At 32.5% G+C, this 16,184-nt stretch overlaps 1 protein-coding gene across 1 annotated transcript; it reads left to right on the top strand.

The window, feature by feature from the left end:
- Window positions 1-3,713: 3,713 nt before the first annotated feature.
- LOC128986286 (uncharacterized) lies at window positions 3,714-15,881 on the top strand. Its single transcript, XM_054406565.1, has 2 exons — window positions 3,714-3,842; window positions 14,611-15,881. Exons 1-2 carry the CDS (start codon window positions 3,789-3,791, stop codon window positions 15,382-15,384), a joined length of 828 nt encoding a protein of 275 aa, XP_054262540.1. The 5' UTR covers window positions 3,714-3,788; the 3' UTR covers window positions 15,385-15,881.
- Window positions 15,882-16,184: the final 303 nt, after the last annotated feature.

Below are 16,184 nucleotides of genomic sequence, written 5' to 3'. Positions count from 1 at the left end.
TCCGCTATTTTTCCTCGGCAAGAAATGTGCTCCGCGAATTGAGAATATAGTTCCGTATGTTTTTGTAATTTGAAGTGGTTTCCGCGCCTAAAAAAAATGCTTAAAAGGTATTTTCTTGTTTATTAAGATCGTAGGAAGGTTTTAAAAACGTTTAAAAGAAAAGTCCAGAAAGTTCAGAAATACCGAAACTATAAACACGAAATGACAGGTTAAATCGTAGTTATAATAGTCAATCAGCTGCTCATAGTATAATTATCTTTAAGTGTTGCCAACCTATTTCCAAGCGTACACGGATTACGTGCATAATGGAACCACGCTGTTTTGTGTTGTTTCGTTGGAATCCTGATGTGCGGCAAAGTATAAACCGTACGGCAAAGTATAAACCGTACGGCAAAGTATAAATATGCAGCAATTAGCAGCTTTCTGTACTATAAATAGTACAAGGAAGCCAACTTTGTCGGGTGACTGTAGGAAAAGACACTTTTTGCCCAAGTGATGAAGTATATTTTTTGTCATATTGCACCAATATTTAAACAAACTAAGTCACAAAACATAAATACTTTCCACTTGTTATGTAAAGATAGGCTCCCAAAGTAACTTCCATACTGTTTTAAATTTTGCTATTGTTAACAAGCAGCTTTTTGGTGATGCATTGAATCCTTTAGTCAATTACGGTAGCATTTAAGGTCCGTTATACTATCAATAGATATCAATATGTTGAACTATTGATCTATCAATAGTTTTCTGGAATCTCTTGGGCTTTCAATGCAAACCGTTTTCCCGTGTCATCCATCTTAGATTTAATGTAAACAAATGTGAATCCACTAAAAACAATGCATTATTGAACTAAATTTAATTGAAAACAATCAAATAATCGATACAACCAATTACTTACAATCCTAGTTAACAAGTGAGCAAAATGTTCTACTGATGTCATTGACTCCAGCTGATTTTTACTCCCTAAGGAGAAAAAGAGCTATTTTATTTTAGATGTGCAACGCATGTATTTAAAACAGCTGATTTTGTTGCAGTATGACGAAAAAGTATTTAATTCATCCATTGGAATGTATTAAATCCAGCTTGTCTTATGTTTAATGCTTGCTGACTATAGCTTTATTTCCTTCTATTTATTGTAAACGTAAACCAATGAAGTTTTTATGCTTACTATTTTTACCTAGAAGATTTTTTCATATTTATGTTTGCATGCAATATGTATACTGTACTTCAAATATTATGAAAAAATAAACTTTTAGAATTTTCTTTCTTTATTTACACAAGCTTTTGTATCCTTTTATTATTAAGTATGACATCTACATAGCTTGAAGGAATAGTAGTATGATAAGTTACAAACCTAATATTCAAACATGTACACTAAAAGTAAATACATTTACAGTACTTGACTATTCAGTGTGTTATACAGTTAGTTATACATAACAGCTGGCAATCGACAGTCTTTGTATGTCACTTGTCATTTGTCACACAGAGCTAGGACGAACAAAAATGTGTCTTTCTTTAAAATTACTTACCAAATAGATGACCTGAAATTACCATAGATATTCAAGGTGTAATATACATTTTATTTTAATTTGCTCTTTTTGAATATACAGTAACAGAAATAAAACTTAAAATCTCTAAAGTTCTTGGTGTTTTAATGACACGCCCTCTTATCTTTATATGGCCACATAATAAAATTATTACATTACTTACAAATATCACAAGCTATGAAAATCACTTGGCCTATACTTGGTTGAATTGGAATAACAATAAATAGTTATTAGGTTGTATGGTATATTTTTTAATTTCAGTTTTTACTTATTTTACTATTGCAATAGAGTAAGTAATAGCTGAAAATATTTTTGTGAAAGTATGTTAGTATAGATAAATGTTATTCCTAACATTTTTCTACATGAGCCAATACAGTATTATTAAATACTGTAGCAATGTTGTAAAATCACTAAGTATTTCATTTTATATTGTAAGATTCGATGTTAACAAAAACAAAGATTTCAAACTAACTAGCCACTATACCCGTGCCTTGCAATGGGGTCAAGATGCAAAAGAGGCAATTTTGGTTTGTTGAAAATGCCGTAAAATGGTTGTTTTGTCCTCCATTTAGTTTGGAAACAAAATTCAACTGTACCACTTAGCTTGATTAAAGTCCATTTTTGTTAACTCAGGCTGTGAAAACTTATTCAGGCTACCTAGGACGGTGTAAGAGTGGTGCCGATTCACTTGTACCATTATCAAAATAAGGGGGTTTTCCCAGAAAGTAAATTTGTGTTACGGTTTATAAAAAGTCATAAGTAAAAAATATAGCATATACAAATTAATAGCATTTTTGGTTGTTTTATTTACATGCGAGAGAATTTGAACACATTTCATGAATCACCGAATGTACCATCAGAGACGCCACGGAACGGACGGACGTCACCTGGTGACCCTGACAAAGACCACTTCCCAAGTTTTTAATTTCCCTCAACTTGTCGAGCATATAACTTGTTTATCACAACACTTAATTAGGGACATCTCGTAATATCATTTAATACTAAATAGAAGATCAGGAAACCTAAGTAACTAATTTGAAAAAAAACAATGATCAGCTATTCATGTAGTATTTAGAGACTACATTCGGGATATTTCACTTTTCACCTGAGTTGTATTTTGTATAACAACAAGGATGTTGTACTCTGCTCAATACCCGGATCTTCTTGTATTTAAATCAAATCAGTGAATTTCCACTCTCCATTGCTACATATCTGCGGAGGAACAAAAATTAAATGTTATGCCATAATAGGTCCAATGATTTTATTTTGCAAAATTTGTGAGTATTATAACTATATCTCAATTAATAAGGTATAGTTAAAAAGATATATATTTAGTTGTAACATTGTTTTTAAATTTAATATAATGTTGGTGTAGCTTGATTTGTGTTTGAACCATTTTACTACTATTTATTCCTTGGTGGAACATATTGAAACAGTGTCTGGGGACCTTTTTTAAGTTTTAAATTATTACCTTGTGTATTGAGAAGATAACTAGGAATAAGAAAAAGGTGCTGTTTATGTGTGTAATTTTTATGGTCTGCCATTAGCACAATGGTTTACATTTAACATGAAAGAAGTGAATGAGAGAAGTGGAAGAAAATAAGTGAAAAAACGATTCTGCTAAGTTTAAGTTCTAGTCTAGTAGATGATTTTTTTAAAAATCAAGAACTGTGTGTATACATAATATTATAAATATAAAAAAAAATTAATAGGCCCAATCTATTATTATCATTTGTAAACAGTTAGCCTAAAGGTTTAATGACAAAGTGATGGTATCGATTCAGTGCAGTTGTGAAATGATTACAATGGGCTTGCAATGCTATCAATTGGCTCATAGCTAGTGATGATGCACTTTGCTTGCAAAAGTCACATTCAATTTGATCTGCTTCATGACTCTAAGGAAAAACTAGCTCTTAATATTCAGTAAAATACCTCCAAGAAAACGAGCAGTACTGTACAAACTTAAGAACAAACAACCATGGTTTAACAGCTATGCTGCAAAAGCTTCACAAACTCTAAACAACGATGGGGCTTTTAAGGCAACTGTGACTACTTTACATGCTTGAAGAGGTAGGTTTAATGTTCACGATTACTTCAGGGATTTCCTCACTGCGTAATGGACAAGAGTGATTAGATTTTATAAAAAAACCGGTTGACCTTGAGACGTGAGACGTGTAGTGTGAGTGAGGCAGTCAAGCATTGCTCAGTGCTCGCTGTTTAGTGATCCTGTGTGTCGGCTACAGGATGGTTACACTCGGCAACTATGTGGCTGTGTTCCTCGCTCTCTGTCTTATCAAGGTCAGGTATATCCTAGTCTTATGTTCTGTTTGTATTGTAATTTGATGGTTGTTGAAGTTTGTATTTTAGCAATACACTATGCAAATGCTGGTACAATTCAAATTATGGTTTTAATTATCTTGTATCTTTTACAAAATAAATAGTCCCTCTATTATACAGGTTCTTGTATTATCATAAGGAATATTATTGTTTTGAAAATCAGTTTCTTTTAGTTAAAAAAATGTAGTATGATATTTGTGGCTCAATCCTGTTCAGGGACTATCCCTTTTACACTGTTCTCATTTAAGAGACAGAGTAATACCTGTAAACAAGTATAAATCAAGTTCAATACCGGTAGTCAATTTTAATTCTGATTAAACTCCAGTCATCTTCACCCCCAATGAGAAAATAGCAAACATATACAATGCCAGTCTTACTTTAACACTACTGATTGATGATCAATTGTTTCGGTACAGTAATTAAGTTTCTACCACCACCACTGGTGTAGAAGTTAACTAGGTAGGTACTCACTTATTGTTTGTTAGCTTGATTTTACAGTTTTTTTTTTCAAACATTAGTCCTACTTAGTAGGCTACTATATATCTCCTCCATGAAAACAAATCAACAGGGGTTTCAAAAATCAGTTTACCGAGTGAGTGTATTTGTTTGAAGCAAATAATAAATAAATCTTATTTATATTATAATTTTATTAAAACCTAATTTAACTACACATAAGTTGTAAAATTAAAATAATTGTTCAATGCATTTTTACAGCGTTTTCTTGCACTAGTAACAATTTTTTGAATAGATTTTTATTGTTGTTTTAAGGCCTCAAATTCACCCCGATGGTGTTAACGACACGAGTAGAAAATTTAAGGTACGAGCCTTGGCGAGTGCCTTAAAAACTTCTACGAGTATCGTTAACACTATTTACGCGAGTTGCGTACACTACCGTACTTTACCTACGACGGTGTTTTAATTACTAAAAATCACTACTCGTAACTTCTAAGAGAGGTTATGTTTTTGTTTATAACCTCTAATTGCCACTGACCTCTAAATGCAACAAAACATTGTATCAAAATACTAATTGCACCAATCAACAATTAAATTGACCTGAACAGCTGATTAGTTGAATTTCAAATCATAAAAATTTTGCTTCTCCTCTCTCAATCCTTGAACCTAATTGATCTGTTACCCTGTTGTTATGAGTAAAACAATGCTGTTATGAAAGTAAACAATGCTGTTATGAGATACTTTTCAATTCTAAGAACTGTACTGAAACGGCTACTTTAAAAAACGGTCGTTGGTAAATGCATTTAAGATAAGGCATTTTGAACAATTCTTTTAAGTTTATAACCTATGTGAAGTGTAAATTCAGTTTAAATAAAATTAGTATGAACAAAATTGATTTATTATTATTTGTGTAATTAACAAATACACATACTTGGTAAACTGATTTTTGAAACACCCGGTATAGTACTGTAGGAGTGACTTATTAAAATGAATTTAACACCTGTGACAACATATATAGCATCCTCCAATAGAAGACCGCAAAAAGTGGCAACACCACAGTCCCATCTACTGTAACAGCTGTTATACTAGTTTATCATGAAGAGTCATGGTGGGCACAATGTGTATGTTTAAACGTTTGTTATTACCATGGGAATATGCGGGCCAGTGCATTACCTCACACCAACGCCACGGTTTTGTACGTACCGTATTAGAGGAGGCTTTGATGGAAACGTGCGTAACCAGTCAATGTATATAACTGGGCTTATTGATGGACTGTGTTGTTTTTTGGGGCATTCAGGACTGCTTTTGTAAATGGGCCCGGTGGGCTCAGTTCGAGCAAGAGGTTTGTTGGGGGTGCAGGGATGAGTTCACCCACAATGTAAGTGGAGAGGGGCGCAATTACATGCAAACCGCGGGCCTGGGGGCATTGTCAGGTATGATCAGTGGTCTAAAGTGCTGTTCTCTGCTGGTCAGGAGACTGTCATGTAGATTGAGTAAATAAAGTAAATAAACCTTTATTATTAACAATGTTTGTATGCAGCTGTTGTGACTCTTGATAATGTTTGAATCCCCTTAAGCCTAAAGTAAATTTCCAATAACCTCCATTTTAACCAACTTCCTTGACCCTTGGCTTGTTCTTCTCCTAATAACCTCAAAAAAATATTTATCCTTAGTTTGTAAGCTGTTTTGACCAGATCTAGAATACGAACTTTGCATCATTAGAAGATAAAAAAATTATATAATATATTAACTTAAACAATAAAAAGTAAAATTTGAATTAAAAATAAATACAAACTTAATCATTCTTTATTTTTTGCTTTCGGATGTAAATTTTCAGGCTGTATCCAGACTGTATCCAAACCAGCTTTAGTAAAATACCAATGTCATGTATCTATGCAAATTTTATTCATAAACTATCAAATGAGCTTGTTGTGGTTAAATACAACAGTCTCTAGGAAAATAGTACACAATATAATATGCTTGCTTCCAAAAATGCAAATTGTTATCAACAAAATGTAAACAAAGAAAAATGAAGGAAATAACAATACAAAAATCAGCTGTTCATTTAATAACATATAACACATGTTCCATATGATCAGATGATGCATACCATGGACGAAGCTTTCCATTGGCCTAATTCAAATAATTCAAATGATTCAAATGATTTATTTGGCCATTCAGTTCATATACAGGACAATAGGCTACGTCAACAATACAATAAATAATAAATAACATGCCAAGCTTCTTCTAGCATTCTTGACTGACAAAATTAAATTAAAAGCTGAAAAAAAAACACATGCAGGATCTCAAAAACATGCAAAGCAATGCATGCAACTAAAAATACAAATAAAATGAAAACCACATGCTGCAAGCCATGCAAGGCAGAGAAAAATAAATAAATTTACATTTTTGTAATACCTCTACTGGACTACTGTGGGTTCAACCCAATAGTAACAAGCTGTGCATTCCAAAACTCTTTAATGGAATAGAATGGATTGGCAAGCATCCAAGCTTTTAGTGTGGTCGCAAACTTGTTCGGTAAGAGTTGTCTTACAGTTATGGGTATTAATAATACCCATATAATTAATAATTAATAATACCCCCGCCGCAGCAAACCTGCAGACTAAGCGAATTTCCATTTGCCTGATTGGATTTACACTAAAATGTCTCCTTAAAAATATCACATTTAAATAACATTAGTTTAACGAGTACTTAGGTTTGCTGCAACATGGAGGGTAAAAAGGTGTTTTTTTTGTAAAATGTTAATAGTTTATTATGAAATGAATGCATTTTCCAAATTTGATCAAAATATGATCATAAATAAGCAAACTACAACAGTTTACTTATTCTCCATAATAGTATGGGAATTTTACATTTACAAATTTTTTTTTAGTAAAAGTTAGTTAACTCATAACTTGTAAATTAAAATGATTATTTCTCGTGAACTTGTTAATCCATCAGAAATGTTTAGTTGTGTCTGAAACAGTTGCGTAACAGTTCTGAGAATGGAATCTCACAACTTGAACTCTACAAGTAAATTGCTAAGCTAATCATGACTGTGCGAATCTTTCCTTACGAAATAATCTTAAGACAAAGCGGAACTCATCTTGAAACAACACCGGTCCCCGTCACTGTTTTAATGACACCAATTTCCGTATAATGAAGGTGTCCTGTATCTAATTATTGAGCCGAGAGCAGGTGGATTTGCTGCTTCAACATTGTAACAAAACACTTTTCTTCAATCCCTCATTTGTTTTCCTTGTAAGACAGGCATTACTTATTCGAGTTGAAGTAAAGCTTATACCTCGAATTCATGAATGTAGAATTATCTTAAGGTCTTTAATTTTCTGTTTCTTAAGAACTTAGCGAGAGTTATGTTTCAAGACGTTTGCGAATTAGTAAATTATAATTCTAAAGTCAACTGAACAACTGTTCCATATTGATTAATTTAAGTTTACAGGATCATGTTGACAACGAGTAATATAAACTTGTATTCTACGTAAAATGTGTTATTGAGTCTAACTTTAAATTTTATAAACCTAAAAATTTATTGAAAAGTAAAATGTTTTATTTGATAAAAGTTTTAAAAAGTGATAAGCTCAAACATATTTCTCAATACCTATAACTACGTGTAACTAATAACGTTAAGGCATATAATAACAGTCAATCAAAACTGAACGTGACAAGGTAAATTATGTACGAATTCTTTTGGCTCAAGCACAAGTCATAACTTTCATAGGTACGAGTAATTTTTATTGAACTGTTTAGGTACCGTATTCAAAATAATAATGCAATCTTATCTTATCTTATCTTACTATTATTATAAATGTGAAATTTTATGTGTTTGTTTGTTTGACAGAAAACAGAATACAGTAATACAAACAAATCAATCACGCCTGATTTTAAGGCAATAAATTGAAAGAATAACAAACAAATAAGTACAGCTGAAGTATTTTAAACATTAGGTATATGAAAAGTTCCCTTCAGAAAGGAATTACGACCTTAAAGGGCAATTTATGAAATAATGGATAGTTTTGCGCAACGTTTCTCGTCATGATGAACATTTGAAGTACTGTATATGGTTTATGGGGGTGTGACTTTTAGTTTTCTCAAAAGTTCATGGGTACTTTTGGATTTATATATGGATACGTTTCAACAGCCAGCATTAGCTTTTGTGAAATTTACAATAAACAACAGTGGAATTAGTTGTGTTTTAGGACATCAATTAAGAAAAGACTAAAGGATTTGCAATTTAAGAAATGACTGGCTCAAATTGGGAAAGTTTAAAAATTTAATTAGTATACATAATAAAATGTGACATTTGACAGCAAGTTCTGTTACTTGGTTATGTCACCGGCAAAGTATATAATATGTTTCTACTGTATAAAATACCTAAAATGAATCAGGCAAAGTATAAAATAAAGCTCATTACATATACTTTGCCTAGTCAAAGTATAAAACACACAGTTGTAGAATTAGTTTTAGACTTTCGTTTCCTTGTTTTGTTGCATTACCAAATCTAATCCCTAATCTAACCATATACCTACAAAATATTTGATTCTAAAATACTTGTTGATACGTTTGATTCATTTTTAGGCATTAGCCAATATAATTTAAAATATACTAACTTGAACTAAACTAAAAAGGATATTTATTTGTAAAATAATTTACTTTACAATATCGTCATACATTTTGTTTTCTAAAATAATACTGTAAAGTAAATATAGGGTTTTTAAACAAATATCTGTATTTCATACCTAAGCACCTTAACACCTGTGGGCATTCTATACAATATGTCGTCCCCATCTCCATGCCTAGGCATTATACACAATTCCACAATGCCTAGTCAGTGTATACAATCTTATAGTTATATTCCTCCATTTCATACTTTACATATATAAAATCTTCAGGCAATGTCAAATCAAATCACATCAGAATGTCTTTATTCCGTATAAAATAATCATTTTTACAGTTTTTACAAAATATCATATTACAATAAGAATATAACTGAGTACCTTAAACTATACGAAATTAATCCCACATGGGAGAACACGTGCGTGGGAGTGAGTCATTTTATGCTATAATAAGAAAGAAAAAGAAAGTTTTATACATAATAAGAAACAAAACAAAATACTTCTAATTACTGGCATGATTACAAAGCGCTAGCGGAATTTAGGCAAATCACATTGGAACATAGATAAAATGATATCAGGTTGACTCGTTGACTTCCCCCTACCATTAACCCCCCATGTATAGAATACCTGGATTGTATACTTTTTCTGTAACAATTAGATTCATATGCAATCTTTTTATTTAAAGAGGAAGTTATAAAAAGCTCTTTCTTGTATTGATTTTCAACAAACACCAATTTTGGAGATCTCAGTTTGGTGTTACTTAAAAAATCTAATCAAATTTATGTTTTTAATAACTTTTTTGATATTTTGTTATTCTTATAACTTTGATAAGATTTATTTTAAAATGCATAATACAGAGAGTTTTTTAAAAACACAACCCAAATTTAAAGTACTGTGTGGGACGTATTTTAATGACAACATGGTGTTTTCACAAGCTCAAATAGAGAATGTATTGTAAGTTTACGGCCCTAAGGGATTTTTCTACCTCGAATCCGGTTTCCATAAATTTGTATGTGTCAATAATAGTTGATTTATTAGGTACTGGAACCACTCCTACAATCGTAATTTTAAACTTTTCTTGGTATAAAACTAAAACCAATAATTTACTTTTAACGTATTCTTATTGAGCGGAGCGAGCGAAGCGAGCGAAGCTCTTTGGGATCAACTTCAATGCAACAAATAGAGAAACATCACTCAATAACGGCTGAACGCATTTCAGCCAAACTTAACAAAATTACTTAGACTAATAGTGAGATGGTTTTTAAACAAACAAATTTCAATTAGATAATGCTAATGCAATTTAAAACGAACTTAAAATTTCCAATTTTTACATTAGGCTTATGGGACTAAAGTAGCCATATGACAGTTTTTTGTTTACAAGAAAAATGTAAACAAGAGAATCATAAGGTATTTCTGAACTTTCTAGACTTTTCTTTTAAACGTTTTTAAATCATTCCTATGATCTTAATAAACAAGAAAATACCGTTAAAACATGTTTTAAGGTGCGGAATTCACTACAAATTACGAAAATAGACGGAACTACTTTCTCAATGCGCGGAGCATATCGCAGTGACTACTTACTCTTGGGCATGGGCACCTATTTGTGTTGCCAGCTGATTAGAAACAGTCAATGTTAGAAATAAGGATTTAATAAGCGATATATCGAACCGCACCGAAATCGATATTTAATCCGATAATACCTCACAGGTTATATTATGTTGAATTACATCGATGATACAGTAAGTTATTACACTTATTAATAAAACGCAGATTGAAAACTGATCTAATTTAGGCATGTGGGGAAGGTAGGTCGGGGTTTATGAGTATTCGTGACTACATTAAGTGTTTTGAAGTAAGGTTAGATTAGGAAGGTAAAGTGTAGGTTATGATAGGTGATCGGTTTATTTATTTGTGTTGCACCATATTATATTTTTATTTTTTGGAATAGTTGGTTAAACGGGGAAACGATTTCAAAAATGCTTGCATATTATGGTCTTAACAAACCATCTACAGTATTCTAGCATTGACTATATAAAGTCAATGATTCTAGCAAATTACTACATACAGACCAAAAGAAAAGAACATTTGGATTTGGACCTTTGATCATAGCAAAACTAACATATAATTTATGAAATGTGAAAAGTTGTATATCATTAAATACTATTCTGTAATAGCCAAATTAATAATTGTTTGGCAAATCCTCATTTTAATGGCTCGGCTAAAAATGGAATCTACATTTTGTGAAACAGTAATTTGGTAACAATTCAGTAATTTCAAATGTTGATAAGAGTAGCCTATCCTATATAAATACTGTTATTTGATTGCCAGGCCACGAACTATACATACGTCCAGTTACAGCCGTAATAATAAGTAAATAATTAATTACCTGGGCTTATAGAAGTACGCTTTTAACCACGGTATGGATAATTGTCTAGGGCTGTCCAATGGTTTTATGAAGGCCAGTATTAAAATGCCGTCTCTAAATCGTCCCAATAATGGTAGAAGACCTACATTCCAGTTACATTACAATCATAAACTCCATCAAGAATACTTGGTATTAACAATCATAAACTATTTCCAGCAAATAAAGCTGAGTTTAACCGATGTTTATGCTGCACAGTTGAATTTAAATGTCACATTTCCTCTCCTGTTGTTATACAATACTCGTTTTTTAATAGGTACTGTTTTTTTTTATACTTAAATACTTTAACCGATTGTAAGGGTGAAAAATGAAGACCAATGTTTTTGTTGTAGGCTACAGTTGAATTTGAATGTTAAATTTCCTTTCTCTTTTTTATACTTGAATGCCCTTTTTGGATGTTAATATCAGATTCCAACTACTGTAATATTTTTCTGGTCAAAACTACAATAATGCACTTCTGGAAGAGGTATCTGAATTACAAGATGTAGTTAAAACAAATTTGAATTATTATAATTTTTGTCAATAAAACAAGCATTAGTATATCTATTGACTTTTTAAATTTTAGTTACTTATACAAATATAAAATCACGTTTGTTCCGCTCAACTGGCTTTCACCTCTCTGAAAGCAACCCTAGTAACTCTTCGAGCTTGGGGATACGCCTGTATGGGTTATATTTACAATGCAAACATGCACATCAGCTGATCGGAAATAATAAAGTAACGAAGGCAGGGATTCCAACATACAAGCTTGTTTTGTCATTAAAATATGTCTTGCATCCATGTTGGTCCTTCCACCATGTCTTACAGCAGTACTTTTAATTTTGACTGCATTAAAAAAACACCCTGTATCATATAATTTGCTAATACCAACTTTAATACCCCATCAATGACACAAATTATAAGTTGTATGGCTAAGGCTGCAAAAGAGGTTCAATACAAGCAAAAATAATTTGCAGTTGCACATTATTGCACAAATACCATACAATAATAACAGTTAATTAACCTAATGCAATTATACAGATGATGAACCTTTCCTTTATTACAACCGTGATCCATGATTACTTGTATCTGAAAACGTACATCAAAATAATTACTTTGACCATGGCCTATCAACAAATCTTTGAGGTAATATTAAGTCTTAGTGGTCACGCCTATAATTAATTATTGAATTGCAGTTTCTGGGATTGAGTAAGCTACAAATTGTAAGGCCCGTTGCAGTACCAGTAATCTGCTCACTTGAGGAATTTGGTTGAGCAAGTGAGAGTGAGATCAATCTCTCAGTTGATGACTTAGCAACGTGAGAGCTTAAGAAAATGAAACATTTTACTTATGGAATATTTGTTAAGATGACGAATTGACTGGAAAAAATTAATGTGTAAGCTTGGTTCGAAAAAAGCCACCTTAAAGCTTTTAAAAATATACAGGGTGATTGATATAAGTGTGCCAGCCGTTTTATTCGAAAACCATAAGAGATTAAAAAAAAAGTTAAATGGTAAGTGCCTTGGATTTTTTATTTAAAAAGTTATAGTCAAGTCAAAAAAATTATTTTAGCCGCCATTTTTCCAATATGGCCGCCAACTTTGATTTTTCTTATGGAACACCCTGTATTTCATGATGTATTCTGGTAGAAAATGTAATTTTAAGACAGTTTTATTCTTGTATTTTTTTCATAAACCTAACCGTTTCAAAGATAATAATGGTTTAAGTTGTGAAATTTTGAATTGTTTTTGAATAAAACAGCTGGCATGCTTGCTAAGGCCTTTATCGAAACTCTTTCTCATGCAGACATTTCAAAACTTTAACCATTATTATCTTTTAAACGGTTAGGTTTATGAAAAAAATACAATTTTTTAAATAAAAAATCCAAGGCACTTACCATTTAACTTTTTTTTGATATCTCTTATAGCTTTCGAATAAAACGGCTGGCACACTTATATCAAACACCCTGTATATATGGCACAATCTAATGAGAAAAAATATATGACCTAGCTTAGTATTAATAAACCATTGTCTAACACAAGTTACAATTAAAAACTTGGTTTTCCATTTTACTAAAGTTATATACATTATGTATTTAGTTAAGTGTATTTAAAATAACAAAGAATCCTGATTTAAAAACTGCTTGACCGATTTTATTTAAAAGTTTAGTATGATTTGGTCTTATATTTCTTAACAAAATGGTACAACACCCCTTGATAAAATAACCCCTTGGACGGGTTTTAAAGGTATTGCAACTTTTATGATTTTCATTTTCCCTATGAAATATCATAGCTACTCTTATTACTCACCCATTGTAAAGCTTGTTGGCAAGCTTAAACGGAAAAGAACTTGTCAAATTGCTGAAATCGTTATTTGTGCAACTAGTGAGAAAAGTGAGCAATTAACTCACTCGAGAGAAATCCTTACTCACGAGCCGTAGGCGAGTGAGGAATGGTTTCTTGAGTGAGGCAATTGTACTTTGAACTCGAGTTGCACATTATACTTTTCCTACAGTTACCATAAAACAAATAAATTGGAGAAGAAACATAACCTATTTTTACACAGAAGTGAACTTTTAATATCACATTTAATGTGAAGTGACAAATACAACATACAACAGCTGACCAGCTGATTTACAGCCAGTGCTGCCAACGTATTTCGCGCGCATACGACGTCGCCTGCATGTTACGCGCTCACTATTTTCGTGCCTTCACGTTGCAAATCTGGAGTGAGACAAAGTAATTAGAGTGAGACAATGTTAACATTGTCGTCAGTGAGACAATGTTAACATTGTCTCACTGATGAGCAAATTGGCCACTTTGCTTTCTCAAATCAGTGAGAGAACATGTACATTGTTAGGTAACTGTAGGAAAAGTTTATTTCGGTAGTGTTTAGAAGCTTTCACACTTAAAGGTTACGCTGACGGAAACCCGTGCCGTTTTACACCCATCCAATGCGGGGTTATACTAAAATACCGGAAATATTTACACTACCCAGTTACTTGCACAGTTAAACTGTTTAGTTATAAGTATTTAGGCCTGCGCCTTTTATCCATTTACTTTACTAGTATGCTCCCATAAAACTTACCACATGAAGTCAGTTTCATTAGTAGGCCTACAGAAAAACTAAACGCTGTTTTGTAACCCCTGACTACTTTCTGCGTATATTTCAGGTTATAAAAATAATCAACTTACAATATTATAATGACTCGTCCTAAATTATTTGTTTTTGTGTTTTCCAGACTGTAGTCACATCTCCTCCTAGTGAGGGCAAAGAGATAGCCGATAGGCTTGGAGATGATCTGTCTTTTGCTTCAAAGCAGTTGATCCGTGGATTCACAGCCATTTTCGCTCCAATATTTGACACGTTACAAAGACCACCAGGTGGGCTTTCCAAGGCTATCCCCATCCCGGGAGGAGGCAATGCAGGGATAGACAACGCAGCTGAGAATTTCAGGAGGGTGTTGCTGAGGGATGGAGTGAATGCCATTGGCAAGGGAGTGAAGGCCGGAGCCACCATCATCTCCACCCCTGCCAGAGTGGCTGGGACAGGGCTGGAGGAGGCGATCAAGGTCAGTGAAGCAGCTGGCATCAGTCCCAGGAAAGGAGCAAACTCCATCAAGTACAAAACATCACAAGTTCCTCCAGGAAATATACAATCCAATATTGAAGACGGAACAAAAATAGCGTCAACTCTTCTAAACACTACTGCATCTGAATTTTCCCAGGCTAATCTAGGCGCTGTTCTGGTTGAAGTAGCTTTAAAAAACCGAATCAAAGACATTGGAAATAAAACAGCAAATGCGGTTCAGTCTAGAGCAGGACCCAAGGTTGAAGCAAAAGAAATTGATAAAAGGGAAGATCCTGATAGTTCAAACAAGGGGGATCAACCACCTGCTCCATCCAGAGTCGACGATCTGCTTGAAAGGTTTAATGAAGCTGTTAGACAAAATGACGAACGTGTTTTAACTGCTTTGAGAGGTATTCTTGCCCAAATTAACCCACCAAAGAATTAGTATTTATTTTAACGAAATTTTATTATTTTTTTATTCTTTTAAATACTTAATTTGATACATAATTCATTTGATGATTACGTGTTGTGACTTACAAACTTCGAAGTTCCTATGCCGACTGAAATGTTATAGCTTTTTCAATATTACATTATAAAATCATCCATTACTCATGTTGATTTTCAAATAACTAATTATTAGTTGTAACCACTCATGCGGGGCGAGGTTTAGTGGTTACAACCCTTTATGATTCAGTTTTACATTGAGGTAATGGCAATAATTTCGTACTTTAAGTCTTGGTATGTATATTTAATAACAATTACAGCATATAATGTCTAACTATAATTTACTTTTTGTTCATTATCGTAGGCTGCAAAGTACAAAGGATTAGTTTGGTTGTGATTAAAATAGTCTAATTTTACTCGATTGAAAAACAAACCGTTTAAGGGTACAAAGTATGTTTACAATTTTAAAATGTCATTAAATCATTGTTTAGTTTGTTATATTGTGTTTTAATAAATATCCCGAATACTACACAGTTTAGACTATTTTCTTCTATTAGTTAGCTTTGTTGATTTGTAAAGAATATCGCAAATAAGACTAACAATGTTTGTTTCCAAATGTTAAAAATTTGTTTTGTCATTTAAACATTAGTTGTATATCAACCCATGGTTACGGAAAGTCAAAACATGCTTAAAATAAAACTTGGGCCTCTTCCATTTGGCTGTTTTGAGTTTATTACAAAAGAGTATGCTAATTTTTAGACCCTACCCAAAATCAAGACTTAAATAAAGGTGGTTAGTATA

Source organism: Macrosteles quadrilineatus, unplaced genomic scaffold, assembly GCF_028750875.1.
Source record: "Macrosteles quadrilineatus isolate MER2022 unplaced genomic scaffold, UCM_ALF_1.0 Scaffold_2__2_contigs__length_208266976, whole genome shotgun sequence".
Taxonomy (NCBI): domain Eukaryota; kingdom Metazoa; phylum Arthropoda; class Insecta; order Hemiptera; family Cicadellidae; genus Macrosteles; species Macrosteles quadrilineatus.
Note: the sequence above shows the minus strand (reverse complement) of the source record. Positions and strands in the feature narration are given on the sequence as shown.

What these genes read in the sequence shown, in the direction of transcription:
- LOC128986286 (XM_054406565.1), top strand. Translation starts at nt 3,789, where the DNA reads ATGGTTACACTCGGCAACTATGTGGCTGTGTTCCTCGCTCTCTGTCTT. An exon ending in TCGCTCTCTGTCTTATCAAG is followed by an intron (nt 3,843 to 14,610) that starts GTCAGGTATATC and finishes TGTGTTTTCCAG; the next exon opens with ACTGTAGTCACATCTCCTCC.